This window comes from Pleurodeles waltl, chromosome 2_2 (genome assembly GCF_031143425.1).
Source record: "Pleurodeles waltl isolate 20211129_DDA chromosome 2_2, aPleWal1.hap1.20221129, whole genome shotgun sequence".
Taxonomy (NCBI): domain Eukaryota; kingdom Metazoa; phylum Chordata; class Amphibia; order Caudata; family Salamandridae; genus Pleurodeles; species Pleurodeles waltl.
Window position 1 is genome coordinate 510369117 of NC_090439.1, and position 23363 is coordinate 510392479.

General features: G+C 41.2%; 1 protein-coding gene across 1 annotated transcript in view; it reads right to left on the reverse strand.

Annotated features, from left to right (window-relative positions):
- The window catches only part of ANKRD29 (ankyrin repeat domain 29), a 585479-nt gene that overhangs the window by 250168 nt on the left and 311948 nt on the right, over positions 1–23363 (reverse strand). Inside the window, exons 4-5 of the mRNA XM_069220024.1 lie at positions 15936–16034; positions 6226–6324 (exon numbers count right to left, since the gene is read on the reverse strand). Of these exons, the coding sequence (XP_069076125.1) occupies positions 6226–6324; positions 15936–16034 (198 nt within the window). The remainder of the gene's footprint in view (positions 1–6225; positions 6325–15935; positions 16035–23363) is intronic.

Genomic DNA, 23363 nt, shown 5'->3' on the forward strand with positions numbered 1-23363 from the left:
CCAAGTGTACGTTCCAATGTCTCCTGACCCGGTGTGGTTGCTCCTCTCACTCTAGCCAGTGTATATTTCACTAGGTTACCTTAATTTGTGTGTGTATAATTCACCACTGCCACTGCTAAGTCGTCTTAGCACCGTGGGCTCTCCTGAATGTGCATTTCCCTCATGGATATGATGTTTCCTGGAGACTGAGGTCTTCTCAGCGGAATGCTGCCTCTCAGGTTTTTTGTTTCTGATTGCCAGTGTCTTGCACTACTTTTGTGTTCTATTGCCTAGTTCTGCTTCTGATTTGTAATGTATTCCTTTTCCTCTTTCCTGGTCACCATGTGTTCTTTTTCCCTAAATGAGTGTTTTCTGAGTCTCTGAATTTGTTTCACTGTCTTGGACTGAGTAATGTCAAGTTACTTTATTTCAGAGTAGTGATTAGTTTTAGTATATCATTGTGCACATCCTGGTATGTAGATGTCTGCAACAGCTATCCAGCGTCTGTCTCAAGTTTTCTGACCCAATTTGCCTATCTCTTAGCTCAAACACACATGAGTCCAATTTTTAAATGACATACACGCCTTCCACAGTGTGAGTGGGAAGACCACAGAAATATCAAGTTCAAAATATTGTGGTGGCAAAATATAATGCCTTATATGTCAACAACTCAAATATCATGAAGGTAAGTATAGATTTAGCATCTTCACGTATCAGTGCCTTGATGATATACATGCCTTTAACTACGTAGATGTAGAGTTCAGAGTAGTAAATCTATTTTTATTTGTGTGGGCATGTCTTCCTGCCTGTTGTTCATGTTTTCTTATTTCCACCCTCGTTTGGTGTTTTCCCTACCAGATCCCAGACAAGTGTTAGAGAGGGTACCTGTGTGAGTGACACTGTGCTCTGTGTCACTGTTGGACCTGGTCCATTCTGCAGGGTCATCCCCAGAGCTTTTGCCTTTTCCCTCTACTTTTTGCTGACCAGTGCTAAAGTGCAAGTGCTCTGTACTCTAAACATGGTAACACTGACTTCTCCATGATTGACATGTTTAATTTACTTGTGAAGCCCTTGTAAAGTGCACTTTATGTGTTCAGGGCCTGCTAATTAAATGCTACTAATGGGCCTGCAGCACCGAGTGTTCCACCCTCTACAGTAGCCCTCTAAACATGTCTCAGGCCTGCCACTGCAGAACCTGTGTGTGCAGTTTAAACTTCCATTTCGACCTTGCACGTGCACCCATTGTCAGGTGCAAACCTTTCTTTTTATAACAAATAAGTAGCCCTTAAGGTAGGCCACGGTTAGCCCCAAGGACAGGGTGCAGTGCATTTAAAAGGTGGGTCATGTACTTTTGAGATTAACATGTCCTAGTAGTGAAAAACTGCTAAATGTATTTTTCACTACTGCACGGTCTATCTCTCCCATTGGTTAACATGGGGGTTGCCTTAAAACACCCCTTCAGTGTAATTTCCGATTGGGAGCAGACAGAATGTTGGAGTTTAGTGTTTCTGGACAACTTAAAACAAAGTATTTTAGTAAAGTTGGTTTTTGTATTGCGGGTCTGAAAATTCCACCTTTAGAAAAATGCAATTTTCTTGCTTTAACCATCCAGTGCCTCTACCTGTCTCTGAATACACGACTGCAATAGATGACAGAAGGGCTTTGTGCAATCCCTATAGACAGTCACACACAAAGGGAGCTTGGGTGTGACATTTGCATCTTGATGGCTCATCACCAGGCTGATCGGTCTTCCTGGGCAAGATGGGAGGAAGGTGCTGACACCTACACCTGAATAGGGATGTGCCTCTCCTCACACAAAGGGCTGCCTATTCCCCTGTAGAGTGTCTGGAGCTAGAGAAGGAAGGGAAGGGACCTGGTGTACTTCAAAAGCCTCTTTGATGTCTCCCCCACTTCAAGGGCACATTTGTGTATAAGTACTGGACCCCAAACCCCACCAAATCAGTTCACTTTTGGAGACTCAGGAGACTCTGCTTAGAGGAGGAGCTGCGCTGCCACGAGGGACTGACACTTTGCTAACTGCTCTGCTGTTTTGGCCTGCTGACTGCTGTGCTGCCAGGAGGGATTGCCACTTTGCACCTTGCTCTGCTGGTCTGCTGCCTGCTGCCTCTTGCAGAGAGAAAGACTGGGGCTTATCTCTACAATGTCAAGAAAGGATTTAAGTAACCCCAAGAGCTTGTTGTCTTGCCCCCGGTTCACAAAGTCTCAGGGACATCAAAGACTTCATCAACATCTGCACCGCTGCCAGACTTTGCCATCCATAAGTTCAACAGCTGTGCCCTGCATCGATCAGCTCTTCATCCACGAAGGCAGCCCACTCTAACCGGTCTACCAGCAGAGCTCTGCACTCCTTGTATCTAGACCTGTGCTGGCCCCTTCCCGATCTGTAGAGGAGTGTGGCATGCAGAGCTATGTTGTCCCCCAGAGGCCTCCCTCTTTCCTCGAGTGATTGCAGAGTGCCGACAAACTGAGGCAGCAACTACACCAAGCAAAGTGCAGATTATAACCAGCACGTCCCTCCTGAGTTCTGCACCCCCTCCCCATTGCCGGGATGACAAGGACACCAGGAACAGCGACGACATCAGTGCCACCCCAGTCGCTCTCAGCCCGAGCAGTGTGACTCACCGCGACCACATCACCACTGCAGGAGCCCCGGACTAGAGGGCAGCACCTTCAGAGACTTGCCCTAACTTCTTTGCTTCAGGTGAAGGTACTTTTTGCTTGCGAATGGACTTGAGGGGTCCCTGCCTGCTGTGTTGCGCACCTCACAGCTGCTGTATCAAACATATAACAAGTTCCTAAAAACACTGTTTGGAGACCGCTCTACTTTTGGGAACATTACCAAACGCCCAGCGAGGCCGTAACTACCTTAATAGCCTCTATTTTCGTATTCTGGTGTGGAGTCTTTTTGTGTTTTCACTGTGTTACTGTATCTACTGTAGTGCACAAATACTTTAAGTCAAGCCTGGATGCTCTGTGCCAAGCTATCGGAGGGTGAGCACAGGTTAATTTAGGGTGTGTATCTGACTTACTCTGATTAGGATTGTGGTCCCTACTTGGACAGGGTGCATACCTCTGTCACCTAGCGGCCCAGTTTCTAACAGTCACCCTTACTAAATATCAGTGCGTACATATGGCATTGTGGCAGTGTAGGTATTTTCATTTTTGGTCTCAGTGGTGCCCATAGTTTTGTATCAGAAATCACACTCTTTGTTAAGCTGCACAGAACATATTTGTAATAATGTCACACATATGCTCATCATTGTGTTATGGAATATGGCATTTGTCCATAAAATATACCATATGAGCCACAGAACATACTACATACCTCTCATTGTATCAGGGAATGCGCACCTTGCTTTGCCACTGTGTATTGCTTCATTTTAGGTCAAGACAAAAACACAAGCTAATTTGTCACTACAAGATTTATAAAATTCAGCAGTAAGGCTACAAGAGTAAGGTGGAGTTGCAAAGTTCCGCCAATTCCACAGGTAGGATGAATTATTTCCCCCACCACTAATAAATATACCTTTTTATACTCTGAGTTTTCCTTAATTCTAGCTTTGCTGCCAATCAGCCCTTAGGCATGACATAAACTGAAGCTCCTGATATAAAATAAATATTTTAACAACACTGATCAGTATCTCACACTCATATATTGCTCCAGAGCATCTTTAATCAAGGTGGAACACACACACACACACACACACACGCCAGTCACAGACATTCTGTGTGATCTGAGTGGGTCTGTTGTTTTGTAGTAACTTTGTAGAGTATGTCATACTGGATGAGGCCCCAAAGCTCTATCGCATGCTAAGTCAGAACAGAACTTTGAGGAAGAGCATTAGGAGATATACATCTTTTATAATGTATGGTCTTAACCTGTTTATCAATTCAATATAGTAGTCAGAGATCAAGTACCTTGTTCAGTAATCTCCTTAAGGCATGTCTGCAATGCAATGTAATCATTATGAAGCTGGCAAATTTCAGTAGCATAGAGCCACCTTCCAATTTCCCTTCTACGTACCATTGGACACAAGTCTTTGGTCTTTTAAAAAAAATAACATGTTTACTGTATGCCTGTGCATACTTTATGACTTTTTTGATGAACTCCGTCACTGCAGGGGCAGTACACTCCTGATCATATGGGCTGGCGGTTAGACCTCTGCATGGCTGGCCCCTTGCGGCACAGACAGTCATTAGACCAGATATTGAAGATATTTAACTGTTTACAAGCTGGCACAGCCACACTCCTCTGTTGAGCTTCAAATGGAGCTCACTGAAGCACAATGTAAGGGACGTTTTACTGTATGCATAACGTAATTACTGTATGTATGACTATAATAATAGCCACTCTGTTTCTGCTAGATGACTGAAAATATGATCACAGTCCCTTTGGTAGAAATCAAAGAAAAAGCATACAGGTCAAAAACTAATGTGGGGATCCTCACAGAACAGTACAAACACGCAGATCCTTGGATGTAAAAACATGGATACAAGTAAGAGGTATTACAGTCAGAAAGAATGGGCAGTTGGCTCGAATCTGCAGTCAGCTTATTTTGTGGGGGACTGCAACAAATGATGTCGGGAGAACAGGACTCTACTACTATCCTTGTCTGGGTAGAATAAACCCAGGTTATTGGCAAAAGAAGAAGAGAAGTGCTTATGGAGAGAATAATATAGTCTTATGCACGGCTACATGCAATTCACCAAGGCTCTCCGTTCACTCTCCTCAAACCAAGTTCTCAGGCGACCACTTGTCCACAGCATTCGTGATGGCAAAAGACAGAAGCGAACTCCACCCCTGAGGGAAGCCAAATATATTGCGCCAGGGAGGAAAGGGGGTTAATGTTTGAACAGCTCTAGAAATCGAAGTGTGCTTTTAAGTGTTCTATATGGAAATCATTGATAAGGTCTACAAAACAGAGACAAAATATGCAAACAGTGCGAGTGCTGGCTTGCTTAGGACTCTGGACCACCAGGAAATTGTATGCAGTTCAGGTCAGATCACCACCAGATGTGGCCAAACCACGTCTTCAGACACAACCTGGGGACACGGGGCCTTGGATGCAGAGCAGCCAGTATGGACCAGTATTTATCACCAATTTTCCATGTGGCGACCTCCATGCTGTTATTCCCCACTGCAGACTGACTCACAGCTGCTCCAGCAAACTCCACAGCCACTTCATGCCACCTGCAAACTCCAGCAGGGTCTCTCCTCACCGGACGATCAATTGTTTCATAAGATTCTGAAGAAGCACCTTACAGGGCAGAAAGCTTCATGGTTTGCTCCAGGACTCTCCTCTAGAACCCAAATACCTTGACTTGTCTTATGAACACCATCCTTACCGAGAACACAGTGGCCATCACTGGACACTTTCCAGGAGAAACCACTCAACACCGCCAGATCTTATGTGCGGCAGCTACAACGGCTGAGCCTTCTAGTTTACCCGGCTACACACTGACGTGCTTCACACCTGCCATGGTGGTGACCATCAAACTACAAATGAAGAGACGACTCAAGCCACACTGACAACAGCTGCTTCTGACCCACTTTATCCTCTCATGCCCCTTGTGGATACCGGTGCTAAGAGCTCAACCAATAGAAATGATGTGATATCACTATACAGAAGTAAAGTTTACTCTAAATGACATAGCAATGTAAGAATTGTGAATCGTATCCTCCATGTACTATGTTTTAATATGTATTTTGCAGGAAGGGTGGCGTAGAACAGAGAGCAAAGACATAGCAAGCTTTCCTTGTTAGTAATATGGACTGTTGTTGTTAATTGGGAGCAAGATGGCAGATAAAGCAAGCATAGCCATGTGCTCTCTTGAGAATGAAAATCCAAACAAAGTATGCATCATAATTCGTACAGTAAAACTGCTGATGATACTTTTCTTTTTTTCTCTACCTAGAGAAGCTTGTAATGGCATCTTCAGTTTTATTTATTTTTACACTTTTTCGATAGACTGCGTAATCATGAGAGTGGAGCAATGTCTTCTCTGTACCCTCTTTTCTCTATCGACTCTAACCTTCTGTGATCAACTTTGCTAAGTTTCAATATTTTATTTTCCTTCTAGCTTTCCTCACTTGTAGCGTCTAAAACCAATAATGGAAGTATGAATATGTAGAAATATGTAGAAGCATGACAGGAACAAGCATAACACTTTAAAATGTGTTGTCTTTTTTGGTAGGTGTACAGTAGTCGCTTTAAATAAACTTACAGAAAGCTGATCTCGTATGTTGGCGCCATGTTTTAACAACGTTTCAACCACGCGCACATGTCCATTTTGACTGGCAGCTAGAAGCGCCGTGCCCCCGTCCTATAAAAGAAAAAAACAGATGATACTACTGTAGACAACGATATAGCTGACATTGTATGTAGGGCATAAATCAACATATAAGTCATTACCAAAATATAAAAATTGATCTGTACAATTAAGAATTGCAGCAGTACCAATATATAGATCTGAGTGGAATCAGGTGGTGCATTACGCCCACACCTGGAGGCAGTTCAGAAAGACAATAAAAAAAGATGAGGTCTTTACATCAGTTTTCTTTTATGCAGCATTAGATATTTGTTCATATGCAATGATAGGTGGCTGGTAATTAAGGACAGCCTTGAGAGTGAATTTTACCAACCCACTACACATTTGCTTGACACGTATATCAATTTACATTAAATGGCTTCAAAGAGATGGCATTTGATAACAAATGTGTGTCACTCTTGTGAACAGGTGTTTCGGAGAAATAAAGAAATAGGCACGTAAAAAGGCACAAATATAAGAATAGCTAATTTTACGGAAAATAATTAAACTGAGTCCCATGCACATTTTTCATTCTGGAACGTGGAATGCAAGTTTCAAAATAAGATGAGAAAACAAACCAGTACACATTTCTTTTAGCCTTGTGTGCAAGCATCGCGCAAGCCCCTCTGATTTATTGATGGTCTCTTTTAAGTAACCCCTTTAGTTAATAAAATATGATGAATATTGAATCAGAATGAGTCAAATTTTCACAAAAAATAACTGGGAACACCAACTCATCCACTTTCTTCCCTCGTGCAAACACACACTCTCCACTTAAGCTTTTTGCTCATTTGCTATAAAAATATTGGTGTTATTGAATTGTATGTTTAAAGCCAACATTGTTTACAATTTACCAGGACTTTACATGTTTCCCTGCATTATGCTTCTTCAGAATCTTATAATACATTAAACATCCAACACCATGAGGTGAGAGAGAAGCCAAAGCCCACTCTTTCTGTATTTGACTCAATTGGTTATAATAGAAACTTGCACTGTCAAGCCAGACCTAACAATGATTGAAATAACCCTAATTCTAAACTGACAGGTTGCCTAGCTGCTGACAACCCTTCAGTCTAACGTTAGCTGCACACATACACAGTGCTTATAAACGTCCATGCATAATCAATGGAATTTATGTAGGGCTTCCAAAAAGGAGAACTTTTAAGAAAATTGTGAAAAAAGTTTATAATTTGTTTATGTACTAATTTCTTTGGAAATTATCCCCTTTGGGAAATTTACCTAGTGCAAAATATTTCTCTATGTAAATTTTGTCCACGTTAATCAAAACATTTATGTCTTGATTTTATTTTATCGTTATCATGAGCTTTGGTTTATTATTTTTATATAGCAACCCTTGTGTGAGCAATATTAGCAAAGACAGTCCATTTTAAATGATAACAAAGATTCTCATTTTCCCCCAAGCATTTTTTGGATAAATGATAGCTGGATGTGAGCGATGAGTTATTTTTACAGTTCCATAGCACCCAAGCTAAACAAAAAGGTAATTTTCATACTTACTTTTAAATAAACCTTCAGTTTATTTCTCTTCAAGTTGGTTATCAGCTTCACAAAAACATTCATTCATACAACATGAGATGAAGAAGATGAATACACAAGTTAATGAGGTTACTTAGGCCTATATGGTGGTAACAATAGTAGTAATCTACTTGCCATTATAGTGTTGGATTAGGCGACGTTCAGGATGTGCTATAAGGAAAATGTCACTTACCCAGTGTACATCTGTTCGTGGCATTAGTCGCTGCAGATTCACATGCTGTGCACATCCCGCCATCTGGTGTTGGGCTCGGAGTGTTACAAGTTGTTTTTCTTCGAAGAAGTCTTTTCGAGTCACGAGACCGAGGGACTCCTCCCATTTCGACTCCATTGCACATGGGCGTCGACTCCATCTTAGATTGTTTTCCCCGCAGAGGGTGAGGTAGGAGTTGTGTATGCAAGTAATAGTGCCCATGCAATGGAGTGAATGCGTATGTACATAATAAAGTTTCAAGTAATCTATTTACAAATGTACAAATGTTTAAGATCTACTTCTAAACGGCTACAGGCTCCCGGGGAGGCGGGTGGGCGCATGTGAATCTGCAGCGACTAATGCCACGAACAGATGTACACTGGGTAAGTGACATTTTCCGTTCGATGGCATGTGTAGCTGCAGATACACATGCTGTGCATAGACTAGTAAGCAGTTATCTCCCCAAAAGCGGTGGTTCAGCCTGTAGGAGTTGAAGTAGTTTGAAATAATGCTCTTAGTACAGCTTGACCTACTGTTGCTTGTTGTGCAGTTAGCACATCTACACAGTAGTGCTTGGTAAATGTATGAGGCGTAGACCATGTTGCTGCCTTACATATTTCGTTCATTGGAATATTTCCTAGAAAGGCCATGGTAGCACCTTTCTTTCTGGTTGAGTGTGCCTTTGGTGTAATAGGCAGTTCTCTTTTAGCTTTAAGAGAGCAGGTTTGAATGCACCTAACTATCCATCTAGCAAAGCCTTGTTTTGAAATTGGATTTCCTGTATGAGGTTTTTGAAAGGCGATAAATAGTTGTTTTGTCTTTCAAATTAGTTTTGTTCTGTCAATGTAGTACATTAGTGCTCTTTTGATGTCTAATGTATGTAGTGCTCTTTCAGCTACAGAATCTGGCTGTGGGAAGAACACTGGTAATTCTACCGTTTGATTCAAGTGGAACGGTGAGATTACTTTTGGTAAAAATTTGGGATTTGTTCGTAGAACAACTTTATTTTTGTGTATTTGAATAAATGGTTCTTGAATGGTAAACGCTTGAATTTCACTCACTCTTCTTAGAGATGTGATGGCAATTAAAAATGCAACTTTCCACGTTAAGTATTGCATTTCACGAGAGTGCATGGGCTCAAAAGGTGCACGGCTGCAGGTGTGACTTTGCGTAGTTGATTGAGAAACCTAGTTTGTGTAGGGTTTCTATGACATATTTTGTGTGTTGTGAACACCGTTTTAGCGTATTGGTTTTGATTAACCAATCGTCTAGGTATGGGAACACATGTATTTGCTGCCTTCTGATATGTGCAGCTACTACTGCCAGGCATTTTGTAAAAACTCTTGGCGCAGTTGTTATTCCGAATGGCAACACTTTGAATTTGTAATGTATCCCTTGGAATACAAACCTTAGGTACTTTCTGTGTGAAGGATGTATTGGTATATGGAAATATGCATCCTTTAGGTCTAGTGTTGTCATGTAGTCTTGTTGTTTGAGCAGTGGGATTACGTCTTGTAGAGTAACCATGTGAAAATGGTCTGATTTGATGTAGGTATTTAATGTTCTGAGATCTAGTATCGGTCTCAGGCTCTTGTCCTTTTTGGGTATCAGGAAGTACAGTGAGTAAACTACTGTGTTTAATTGATCTTTTGGTACTAATTCTATTGCTTCTTTCTAAAGCAATGCCTGAACTTCTAGTCCTAGAAGATCTATATGTTGTTTTGACATATTGTGTGTTGTCGGTGGGACGTTTGGAGGGAATTTGAGAAATTCTATGCAATAACCATGCTGGATAATTGCTAAGACCCAAGTGTCTGTTGTTATTTCCTCCCAATATGTGTAAAACTTGGTTAGTCTCCCCCCCACAGGTGTTATGTGTTGGGGATTTGTGACCTTGAAGTCACTGTTTGTTTTGAGGAGTTTTGGGACTTTGGAACTTTCCTCTGTTTCTTTGAAACTGTCCTCCTCTATATTGTCCCCGAAAACCTCCCCGCTGATACTGGCTCTGGTAAGTGGGCTTTGTTTGTGAGGTTGTGGCTTCTGTGGTTTGCCCTCGAAACCCCCCTCGAAATTGTGTTTTTCGAAATGTGCCTCTGCTCTGCGGGGAGTAGAGCGCGCCCATGGCTTTGGCCGTGTCAGTGTCTTTTTTAAGTTTTTCAATTGCAGTGTCCACCTCCGGCCCAAACAACTGCTGTCCGTTGAATGGCATATTCAGCACAGCTTGCTGTATCTCTGGTTTAAATCCTGATGTACGCAGCCATGCATGCCTCCTTATTGTTACTGCTGTGTTGACAGTTCTAGCAGCTGTGTCTGCAGCATCCATTGCTGATCGAATTTGATTATTGGAGATATTTTGTCCATCTTCTACCACTTGCTGCGCTCTTTTTTGGAACTCCTTTGGCAAGTGTTCAATAAGGTGTTGCATCTCAACCCAATGGGCCCTATCATATCTGGCTAGCAAAGCTTGCGAATTTGCAATACGCCACTGGTTTGCTGCCTGTGCCGCCACCCTTTTGCCTGCTGCGTCGAATTTTCTACTCTCTTTATCTGGAGGTGGCGCGTCTCCTGAAGTATGAGAGTTGGCTCTTTTGCGCGCTGCTCCAACTACAACAGAGTCTGGTGATAGCTGTTGTGTGATGTACACTGGGTCTGTTGGTGGCGGTTTATATTTTTTTATCTACTCTTGGAGTAATGGCTCTCCCTTTGACAGGCTCTTCAAACACTTGTTTGGAGTGTTTTAGCATTCCAGGCAACATTGGCAGACTTTGATATTGACTGTGCGTAGACGACAGTGTATTAAAAAGGAAGTCATCTTCAATGGGTTCTGAGTGAAGGCTGACATTGTGAGATGCTGCTGCCCTTGATACCACTTGAATGTAGCCTGTACTATCCTCAGGTGGCGAGGATCTTGTTGGATAGCATTGAGGACTATTGTCTGACACTGGTGCCCATGCGTCAGGGTCATCTTGACTCATCCCCGTATGTGTTGGGGATTGCCTCATTGGTGGAGTGGCTACCGGTGATAGTTGTGGAGAGTGATGTGGGGATGGTGGTGGTGTTATTTGTTTAGCCACTTTTGCTTGTGGCTGTTTGTCCTTGTCCTTGTCTTGGAAGGCAAGTTTTCGTTTCATTCTGATTGGAGGAAGAGTGCTGATCTTCCCTGTATCTTTCTGAATAAAGAGCCGCCTTTGCGTGTGATCTGGCTCTATTGTCTGTAATTCTTCTTCAAATCTGTGTGTCTTCATTTGAGAGGACAGTCCTTGTTCCTCTGAATAGGAACTAATTTTTGGTTCGGAGGCCGGATGTTTTGGCACCGAAACCTTTTCTGCTGCTTTTTTCGGCTCCAACAAAATCTTTTTGCTTTTCGGCGTAGTGCCCTCTCGGTGCCGACCAATTTCGTTGCCGCTGTCTCGGTGCCCAATCTTTTCGGAGCCACTCTCTTGGGCCCGAGATTGCTGCGTGCCTGTATCTCGACCGGAGTCGGATGACTTCGACACCAGCTCGCCCTTTTTCGGTGCCGATGGACGCTCACCTACTTTTCGGGTTAAGCCATGGCCTGTTGGCGGTGGCGTCCCCTGGGCTTTGGCTGTCTTTTCGTGAGTTTTTTGTTTCGACGTCTTAGTCACGGTTTTCGGCGTTTCTTCGGGATCAACCTCCTCCGAGTCCGAATCCTGGATGGAGAATGTTTCTTCCTCCTCCTCGAAACACCCTTGTCCTGTCGGCGCCGACGCCATTTGCAGTCTTCTTGCTCTTCGGTCCCTGAGGGTCTTCCTCGACCGAAACGCTCGACAGGCCTCACAAGTATCCTCCTTGTGTTCTGGTGACAAACACAAGTTACAGACCAGGTGTTGATATGTATATGGATACTTGTTATGGCATTTTGGACAGAAGCGGAATGGGGTCCGTTCCATCAGCCTTGAAGAGAGACGTGGCCGGGCCGACCAGGCCCCGACGGGGATCGGAAAAAACCCCAAAGGGCCACCGGAGCTCTTCTCAATTCGGTGTTGATCTGTTGTAACTAACCCGATACCGAACGCAAACAATACCGATGATTTTTCCGAGATTCTAACTAACTTTCCGACCCGAAACACGGAGCGAAAAGGAACACGTCCGAACCCGATGGCGGAAAAAAAACAATCTAAGATGGAGTCGACGCCCATGCGCAATGGAGTCGAAATGGGAGGAGTCCCTCGGTCTCGTGACTCGAAAAGACTTCTTCGAAGAAAAACAACTTGTAACACTCCGAGCCCAACACCAGATGGCGGGATGTGCACAGCATGTGTATCTGCAGCTACACATGCCATCGAACATGTAGGTATATATAACTGACTTCGATTTAGAGACACATGAAGACAGATTTTAAAATGTCGAGAAACAATGCTAAAATATTGTATAATAGTTAATATTGCCTAAAACCTGTGTTAGATGCAAAAATTGTAGTAGGCAATCATACTTAAATGTGCTAAGCCTGAGATACTAAAACCCTGCCATCTTATAGTTAACAAGAACTAAAATAATTGTAGAATTAGTACAAGGCTTGATATTGACCTTTTGAAAGACTTGCTTTTCACAATGAATATTTGTTATGCAATATGTTTTCTTTCCGTTCATACAGATGTGTCTACTTCTAGAAGGCTACTGTTGGTTAATGAATATACTTGTTATTTAGAAAGATTGATATTAAAGTTCAAGAAAAGGTGGATAAATCATGATAATCTAGACAAAATAGTTACACAATAATACATAGTTGTGGCCTTAGAAGTTCTGTATGAAGTCTATTGTATTCCTGTGAAAAGACGAGGAGTGAACATGTTCCATGGGTGCATCAAAAGCTTATTGGTCAACTGAAGAAAGAAAAGCAACAAGTTTGCAACACTGATTTGGTGTGTCTATAATCGTGTGTGCTCCTAGACTAAGTCATTCCACATACATTTACTCTCATATAACTTTTTATGCCCATGCCATTCCATACATGCTGGAGACTCTACTGAGTTTCTTGAACCTCTTCACAAGAAGTTCTGCTTTGATAGATTTTTGAACTATTGAGCTGACCTTTGATGCTGAACCTTTATGCTTTGTACTTGATTTCTCTTGAAATCAGAACTTTTTATGGGTTTCTGAAACTGACACCTTTTCATTCTCATTCTTAGAATAGGGATTCTTTCCTTTATGGAATGTGCTTATTGCATTTTATTGTGATTTATTGATAACTTTATTGATTGATTTTTAAATAAAATTTGAATGACAGATTAATAAACTTTCTTTTGTGACTTTAATAAAGATGAACTACTAAAATAAGTTGAAGATTAAAACCAATTAACTCATATCAAACTCACTTTATTGACTGAAGGTGAATTTAGAAATTGGTATGATAAATCTAATGTGATCCACAACTCCTGAATAATATCCATCAATGTAAAAGATCCATCGACCTAAGTTAAAGACAGCTGGGATTTCCCTGACAAGTTGTCTGGTTTTCAGCAAACACTCCAGCACACACAACCATTGTAGTCAGCGATAGTGACCCTGTAGTTATGGTCAACTTATGTGTATTTTAATTTGAGCCAGTGGTTGCCGGTTGGGGCCACCAGCACTCATTTATTGGACCGGCACTTATTTTTGTCATCGGGTGTTTCCCAAGAGGGAGAGGGAAAAACTCTCAAATCAGAAAGATGGAAGAAGAGAAAGATGGACAACCATCACAAAAGCACAAAACAGGAACATGGCATAATGAGATAAATGGGCGGGTGTGTGTGGTAGTGGATTAAAGAGGCCTGGGGTGTATTTGAGATTACTCAGCCTTGTAATTGAGTACAGACATTCAATTGCACCAGCAGCGGATTTTTGAGCAGAACTCAGGGCACCAGCACACTTTCTTTTGCAAGTTAAGCACTGAACTCAAACATAGCAAATAACTTCTTTTAATTTCTTAATACATTTTGCATTGTTTACTGCAGCTGTGCATAATGTGGCAGTCATTTGATTCTTTCAAATTTTATTCAATTTTAATTTCAATTTGCATGGTGATTAGACATGGGGGAAAGAATTTCTTAAAAGTGAACGATTATAGTATGTATTACATTTTAATCCTCATAGGAGTTTTTGCTCTTCCCTGTAGCATACCTTCAAAACAGAATGTCACTAAACGTGGCATAAAGAGAAGGGTTTTCAGGAAAAAGCACATTTTTAGTTCTACCTAAAGACTGTTGCAGATGTCTAAAAGATGTCTGTAATGGAGAAAAATACATAAAATAATATACACCCCTATTATTGAATAATGATTCCGTGGGCTGCTTAAAAAGGTGGGTGATACCCTCAACAAAAATGTTGCTGAAAGGGTTAAAACATTTCCTGCATGTTGGCCCAGGCGGTGATGCCACAAACACAGATATGGCCTGTCATACACTGTGGAAGCCACGTGACTGACCTTGGCACCCATAGTCCACGGCCAACACAGAGAGGGTGATAAAAGCATCACCTCCAAATTTGCAGAATTTGGTGCTCTGTAGTGCTAGGTGCAACCATGCTTCATGTCATCAGGCAGCACATCACTACTTCCTGAGACCTGCGGCCTTTCGGGGAAGTCACAGTTGGAATGATGGTGTAGAGCAAAGGTGGTGTCAGCATAACCACGGCCTTACTGCTTCTGCTTTTCTGGGATACGACGCAGGTGAATTCTCCCGTATCTTTGACCTGCCTGAGGAAGTTTGGAAATATTTTTTTGTGGTCACAATACACAACAGCGGTGGTACCAGATTCTGTGATCCTTGTATTTCCACATCTTTAAGACATTTTCGGTTAATTTCTGAATATTACACATTTTGTCCAAATTGTTTTAATATCCAAAAGAATAGTGTGTAAAGAGAGTCGGCACTGAAAGCCTTCGAACTCGTGAATTTCCAATCACCTCACATCTCACTAATGACAGCTTAGCTCACAACTTAAGAAAATATTTTGTAAAGATTCAGTGTGTGTGCATGGTGTGAAATGTTTAATGGAAATACAGTAAATTGAGGAAGGCCTATAAAGTAATCCACGTGAAACATAATTATGTCACTTAATATCGGAATAGAGTGCAATTTAAGACTTGGCAGGGTGATTTTATTCCAGTTTGTATTTCAATTAATCCAAAATGACTTGGTAAGAACATTATAACATACAGTATATAAAGTGAGTGTAACTTCTTGGATATAATGTTTTGCATCATAAAACGTGAGTTGTGTAACTTTAAACAGGAATCCACATTTGTTATGAAATTGAAGTACATTTTAATGATATTTAAGTCACTGCTATGTGTTTCTTCCATGTCAAAATAATATCATGGAGGATGGAAGGCAGAGCATGCCTTGCAGAGATCTGATTTCAGAGCCTGCTTTGCAGTGATCTGATTTCAGAGCACCGTGTTTGTCAGCGGACAACGTTCAGTTGCATGAGCCATGGTCGCAGGCAAGGAAAGGACAATCAAATTTAAAATTGCAACAACAGCTTCACAAGTCATTAGTTGTAAAAATGATCAAGCGATCTTATTAAGGCTTGTAGGTAGTATCTGCATCGTATATAACATTGAGCCAAAGAAGCAAGGTGCATTCAGGGCTGCTCCCCTGAAAGCCTGGTTACCCACTATCTTCCTGGTTTAGGGCATGATTACAACTTTGGTGGATGGGATACACCTCCACAAAGGTGACGGATATTCCTTCCATCGTCTTACAAGTTCCATTATATCCTATGGAACCTGTAAAATGGCGGGCGGGAAATCCATCAAGTTTGTGACGGAGTTTCCCATCCGCCAAGGTCCTAATCAGGCCCATTGTCTAGAGACAAAATGGAAAACTGACAATCTTGCCTGGGTTTGTCTCTCCACTGCAGCCATATCGCTTACCTTTGTTGTGAATTCAGTGGAGGCTCCTGCTTGAAAAAGTAAGTTGACAATGTCATCATGGCCTTGTTGAGCAGCGAAGTAAAGAGCAGTGGCACCTGACTGGAAAAGGAGAAAGCCATGCTTTATTAAATATGTCTTTTCTCGGCCACCTCTCTCAGGCTAGTGTTCATTGCTATGGAAATAAAAGAAGGAAGAGGGAGCAAATTACAATCTGATCTTTATAGGAGTGTATGTAATTTAAAATGTGCAGTTAACGAATCTGTGGAACAAAATTAAACAACACAATTTCAAGAACATCACTGACACCACTGCTGAAGGCTAAACCCTATGCATTAAATTGCTTCTTCCCTCTCCATCTCACCCAAAACAGAGATACTTTACAAATACTCTCTGTGGAGGTACTGTAAAAGGAAAGTTTTGTGTATCATTAACAAAGTCAGTATGCATTTACACACTGTTTCTCCCCCCATTAGCTTTGTGACACACAGACAAGCTGATTATATATTAAGATATTTCCATTGTTATTCTTGTTCTGCTCATGGTGACCTTTCTCTAGTTCAGATGTAATCCACAACATATTATTATGTCTTCTGTTTCTTCACTGTGACATATTCAACAAAAAAGAGTAACAATGAAAAGTGCAAATTGTTCAAATATCTCAGGATGCCAGTAGCACAGAGTCTGCTGAATTATTATTCATGTAATGGGCTGGTCCTATGATATTAAGGTAATGTGATGTTTATTTAACTTCTGCTCTGATTTGCTAAAGAAATGATACATTTGCACACACCATGATGATTCTGCAAAGGCTCTCATTTTCTATGCAAGAATTGTGTATAAAAACTTGATTTTGGGGTTGATCCAGAAGTTGCCTTAATGCTACTAGGGATACTGTCCAAATCCTTTTGGGTGTAACTGCCCATTGAGACTTACAATATTTTCAGATTTTTATATACTCCGTATAACTCTGCATTGAGAGCCTTCGTGGCATGTAGTCTGTACAACTTATTTTCGATTTTTATAATAAAACCATTTAACTTTCCATTGATCTAGAACTCAGTTATGGAGTGGCACAAAATTATTCTTAAATTGGCTTTATATAATGGCATTCTATTTGATTGATTTTGATGCTTTGGGGGGTGCTTTAACACGGGGACACATTACTTCATTAAATTGAAGTTCAACACTGTCTACGATCTAGTGAAATGTTGGAGATCTGATTAAAGTAAAGTTAGGGGTGCCTTTAATTTGGCGTGCAGTGAATCTGCTCCAACAGCACCTTGGAAACAGTTAAAGCTCTCAGGCTCCTATTCCCATCCCTATATCAAACCCTGTCATGTTATGGGTGCAGGTGCCGACTCCATGCCTACATACACCAGTACAGTGCGGTAACACTCTACCACTATAATGCAATTATAAGTTAAAGCCACGGAACACTAGTTAACCATGCACATCTTATTCTTCATGGTCATATTATGCATTGTATTCCTTTTTTCATGGTCATTAATGTTCCCATTTTTCACCTGCCTTGAGAAGGTGGTAAATGAGAATTGGGGGCCTGTGTGGAGCAATAGGCAGGAGGGTGTCAGAGGGCAGGAATTCTTTGCTCCCCAGTGCTGTGAGTGAGGGTCTAGTCTAGACCAGATAGTCTCTTGTGATTTTACTGGCTGGTAAAGTCTGGTGTCTTTGCACCTGAAAATCCTGGTGTGGGAACACAGCGCTTGTTATAATTGAAGTTATAATCCTATGTAATGATAATCATGGCCTATATGACTGTGATACCCAAGTTACTAAAACATACAGTAAAGTGCACTGTATAAATGTTCTGAGAAAGAAGCCTACAAACAGTAATCATACACAAATCACTGCTTTTGCGCTAGGTAACTGTTTTCCTAACTCACAGCTTCTGACTCACTTATAGATACCACCACCCTGAAAAACCTAAACCCCCCTCCCAGTCCACCTCAGTGTCTTTTTCAGAACACATGAGCTCTTTGTTAGTCCAGTCTGGTGGGTATAATTGTCATCCACAAAAAAAAAAAAATTAGGGCTTGAGTTCTATGGATGAGACCATTAAAAGGCGGAATAAATTCTGCCCAGACTGCTTATCCTTGATTCAGAATTTATCAGTCTGGGGTCCTCTTGTCCTTGATGTAGAGGATTGGATTATTAATTTTCTTTGGTTCCATAAGATAGCTTGTTTCTCAGTGACATAGTAGAGTCACCATGGGCCTTAATGCAGGCAAGAAACGTGGGACCCCAACACTGGTTTGGTAGTTAAAAAAGCCACTAATTAAGGTAAAGTGGGCCATTCTTACAGGTCCCGTGACACTGCACCTGCTCCATTGTTGATAGCTCCTCACCTTTCATTCATCATCTAGAACCCTGCTCTTGCCCACACACACAGGGCAGCAGCTTCATTGACTTTTGGATCAAGTTAATGTTTTTGATGGTAAAACAGATTGAGGTTTGAATTTTCTTTGGTGATCTCTTTCCTACCACAACATTTATGATTATAGTAGAGATCAAACATTAACTGTGAAAAGATTGACAATGAAGTTTGAGTATTTTTCTCCTGATTCTATTAGATATTTGCCAGAAGTTGTACGAATAAAAGTTCAGACGGTATGACATATATTCTGTACATCCTCACTTGCTTATGCAGTAATCTCTTGTGAATACACTTAGAGTAATAACAATTAAAAAAACTCATAAAAAAACAGTGAAAAAAAATATTTGAGGGAAGCTAATTATTTAGCCAAACTCCAAGGGATACATTTACACTCTAAGGGATAATTTACTAAAAACGAAAATGCTTTGTGCTGAGTTTCATAAGAGGGAAAGAACAAGACAGTGCTATATCTCCTGAGATATGGCTCAGTCCTGCTCCCTTTCTAGTGACAGCACACAATCAGACTGTCTAGCCCCATGCACACACCTTTGCACTATAGTGTCTCCATCACATGGAGAATATGTTTTGGGCTGGGACGGTATCCTTCCAGTACCAAATAGTATGTATGGAAGTTCTTTAAAACTTTTCCAACTTTGGATGTGTGCTGTGTAGTACAGCAAACAGGCAAAGTCAGACACGATTGAAGAAATACAAACTTTTCTCATTTTTAATGTCTGGATCAAAGAGGAGTTATTTTTGGCCTGTCTGCTATTTTTAGGAAATAGAACTTTGTATCAAAAACCATGGGTGTTTGCATGGGAAGGCCCAGGTACCAACCATCAACCCCATGGCATTGCCTTGACGTAAAGCAACATAAAGCAATTCAAAGCTCTGTTTTGCATTTCTCTCAAGCATCTTTTCAAACATTTTGCATTGGCTTGCGTCACTTTTGTGGTGCAAACCGAGCACAAAATGTTAGTAAATCCGCCCCTAAATGTACTCTATTTTATCTCACCTCAATTGTTTCTTACGACCCGCAAACGCTTTAGCAAGAATAAATGCAATGTTTGAAAGGCTTTGGAGAAAATGATCTGGTGGACATATGATTCAAGTGTGAAGAGATGTGGCATCTTTCACCTAATCCAGAACTGTAGAACTTCAGATCTGGCAAAGTCCAACAAAGTGCATGAAACAGGCCTCTGTTGGAAATATCAGACAACTTAACTGACTAGAAAATCAAGCAAGCAGAAATTACAATACTTTTTACGTAATCTGGAATGCGTTGCACTTGAAGCTAACTCTTAGCAAGATGTGATCTGAGCTATCTAGGGCATGTTCCAGAAGGGCCCTCGGATCACAGAGGATAGGTATGTCTGCTTTTTGTACTCCCTGGGCACTTCCACATTCCGCAGATGCTTGTGCAGCTCACATGATATAGAATGGGTATTTCCACATTTGCATGGGATGGTTGTCCCATGCGCACTAGCGAACATCTTTATCCTGTACCGTGGCACGATTCACAGATGCAGACACAATTGCAAACTGATGCTATTGGAGAGTGGCAACTGTGTGCCACCAGTGAGTTCTGAACCGTCAGTGGGCCAAGAGAGTGCCATTTAACAGGTGGGACGGAAGGTCCCAGGCATCTCCAATGACTCCCCGCCCAGGGGGCCTGTCAGTGTTTCAGTAGTAGCCATACCTTACGCATATTGAAATTCCAAAGACAGATATTGTATCAGAAAGACTGGAAGGATTAAGCCATAAAACTGGGTTTACTGTGCTAGAAACATTAGTCTAAGAATATAGAACTGATATAATATGATATAGATGGCCGTATGGTAATAAGATCGCTGTAAAAGGCAGAAAGGAGACCAGCTGTACAATATTGGAGGTTCAAAGTGTTTTTCACAAGAGGGATCTCACTTCAGAAATAGCATCCTTCAATAAATATTCAAACCTAAACTGACACCTGCCAATCAAAAGTACAGTTTATATTTATGTAAGGACCTTGGAAATAATTTGTTTTAATATGGCCACTATTTCAATTTGTAAACTGTTCGAAAGTGTGTCATTGCATCAATGCCTACTCCATGTACTAAGCTATTCCAATTTTCTTGAAAGATTTTCAGACAATATTTGAATTATTCTGGCGTGCCACCATCCCGATATTCCAGCTTCTGAAATTGTAAAAACGCAGCCAATAACGTGCGTATGGATATGAATATACAGAATATACCAGCGAATAACTGTTTTAACTGTGGTAGAGGGACTAATCTCTCGCTGCCAGCACAATTTATGAACAACAAATACTGCTCTATGCATCGCCAAGTAACCTAGAGAAAGAGAGGGAAAGAAAGATCAAGAGAGAGAAAGTTGATCTGGGATTTTTAGGTATTGCTGGCAGAGTATTCCCTTTGATGATAGTGTAAAACATGTAAAAAACACAAGTTGTAAAACATGAAACTTGGGAATATATTTAATAGCCACTGGGGCCACCTTAGCACTGCCATAGTGTCATTTTTTTTACACTAAGGCAGCCCTAAGGCGGCTTTTCTGCCACGCTATATTTACAAAGTGCCACTTTGTAACCCCTTGCGCCACATTATGCCTGAGCCAGTCAGCATGTATGCAAGGGGGGCGTTCCAGCACTAGGAGGCCTGCAAAAATGGTGCAGTGAAATTTAAAAGATTTCACTGTGCCATTTTTAGCATCATTTTTAAGGTCTACTCAGTGCAGGCTTTAAAATGACACACCCATATTAACCTTTTGGCTTCCTTGCACTTTGCTGCACTAGCGTTGACATTTTTGACACTAGTATAGCAAAGCTCCACAATAGCGGCAAAAATATTGATGCTATTGTGCTAATGACCGCCATGGTGCGCCGTCTTATAAATACGCTGCAACCATGATGTCATTAGGTGCTGGTGGGGATTGGGGCGCAAGAGAATTGGCGCAGCACAGCTGATGTGCCACTTTTTCTCAAATATGGGCCTTGGTGGTAGTTGATGACCACAATCTATTACATAATCACACTGCATTTCAGGGACCCTAATCCACCACCAGTGCTTAATTTGTAAAAGAATGAGTGATGGTGCCCAAAGCTCTGCTCAGAAGCCTGCTGTGATTGCCATTAAATGTCGGCAGAGCGAATACCCAGACTCTGTAGACTTGAATCCATTTCATACCTGTAGGTTCCTACGTTTTCCTTTTGTGATGGTTTTTCGGTCTTTCTCTTCCACTTTCTTTCCCCTTTGTGTGTTTGTCCCTCTATGTAAGTATCTTATGAAGAAAAATAAGAGCTGGCCCCCAAAAATGAGTGCCAGGGGCTCCACCAGCCACCAGCAGCTCAAATTAAGCACAGCCTACTACATTCCAATCACAGATAAGAGCCACAAAAATTATGACATAGGACTCCATACTGTACAGTAAAGAAGCTAAAACACCACATTGGATAATAATGGCACCCACCAACCAACAGAATAGTAACTCTGTAATGCATCTCAGTAACAATGAACATTAACTGACCACTCTGCATCTTAGGGATGTTAACACACCACTCTGCATTCCTATTGATAGACACTATCTCACTTCAACTTACAGACACTAACTAATTACATTGTACCCCTGATTTGTGAGGCAATTCATCACACTGTGGTGTGCTCCAAGGTCACTTAAGTACCAAACTACACTGCTGCCTATGGACCCTAATCAAGCACACTGCATGTTTCCAATTGCACTAACAAACCACACATCAACACTATCTATATTATTTTATTTATTTAACTATTTTATTTATTTAACTTTTTTTCTAAAGCAGTACTGTACTAAAAGGGCAATAGTGTACTTTTCAACGATAAAACAAATCTAGCATGTTACATTTTTTGTAAACAAGCATATAAATAAAACAAATGGTGTATATAAGACGTATTCCTAAAAGAGAGAATGTTAAGTAGCGATAGCATTTGGTGTGTGGGTGAGGGGCATACATTTGTTTGTACATTTGTAATCAGATGATTCAGAGTGTGTGTTTTTTTTTAATATTACTGTTTTCAATAGAAAAGAGTACTTACTTCTGAGGTTATGGTGGTCGTCAAAAATATTTATGATGCTGGTGTAAAATGCCCGCTTTTGTGGCTCTACGGGTAATGCACCCTAATTTGCTCACTTCAACGGGAAGCCAGGGTAGATGCTCAAGTACGATCATACATTCTCAAGGAAGAACGGGGTCTTGCTGATAAAACAAGGACAGCTTTGATCAGAATAAGGTACATCTGAAACAGTCTGACAAAAATGGTGTTGCTAAAGTCCTGGTTCGACTGAGTAAGGGCTAGCAGATGTCTGATTTTCATAAGGTGGAATTTAGTAGATTGAGCAACTCTGTTGATGTGAAGGATGAGGCTGAGAGTAGCGCCTAGAGTAAAGCCAATGAAATAAGCTGATGAGGGAATTGAGGAGCAAATCCCACTGATTTTGAGTTGATTCAGAAGAATGGAGTCAAACATATTACATTATTTAAAGGTGATTAAGAGGAATTTGGGGCCAGATGTATCAAGCAATTTTGCATTCGCAAACTGCGCGAATTGCAAAAATCGGGCGTTTGCGAATGCAAAAATGCCTTTTGCGATGTATGAAAGGAATTTGCAGTGCGAAAATAATGAATCGCTAAAATAGCGATTTTTTGCAAATGAGACATGAATTTGCGTGTCGCAAACAGTGTATGGCAAATAGCTATATGAATTACAGAATCACTAATTGTGAAATGCAAATTGGACCGATTAGAGAATCGCAGATAGTGATCCGCTAAATCGGGATGCTATTTGCGATACGCAGATTGCGACACTCAAAAAACGATTCGCAATGCGATGCATCAAAAAATCGCAAATTGGGATTATTCGCAGAATGGCCTTTTTCACATGCAATTTACCACGAAGTGAAATCAGGTGGTAACCACGTGCAACCTATATAAAGAGGCCTAGAATGCCTCAGCTGCTCTTCCGCAATAGCTGCACTCCACGTCATGGCGAGGAGAATGAGGA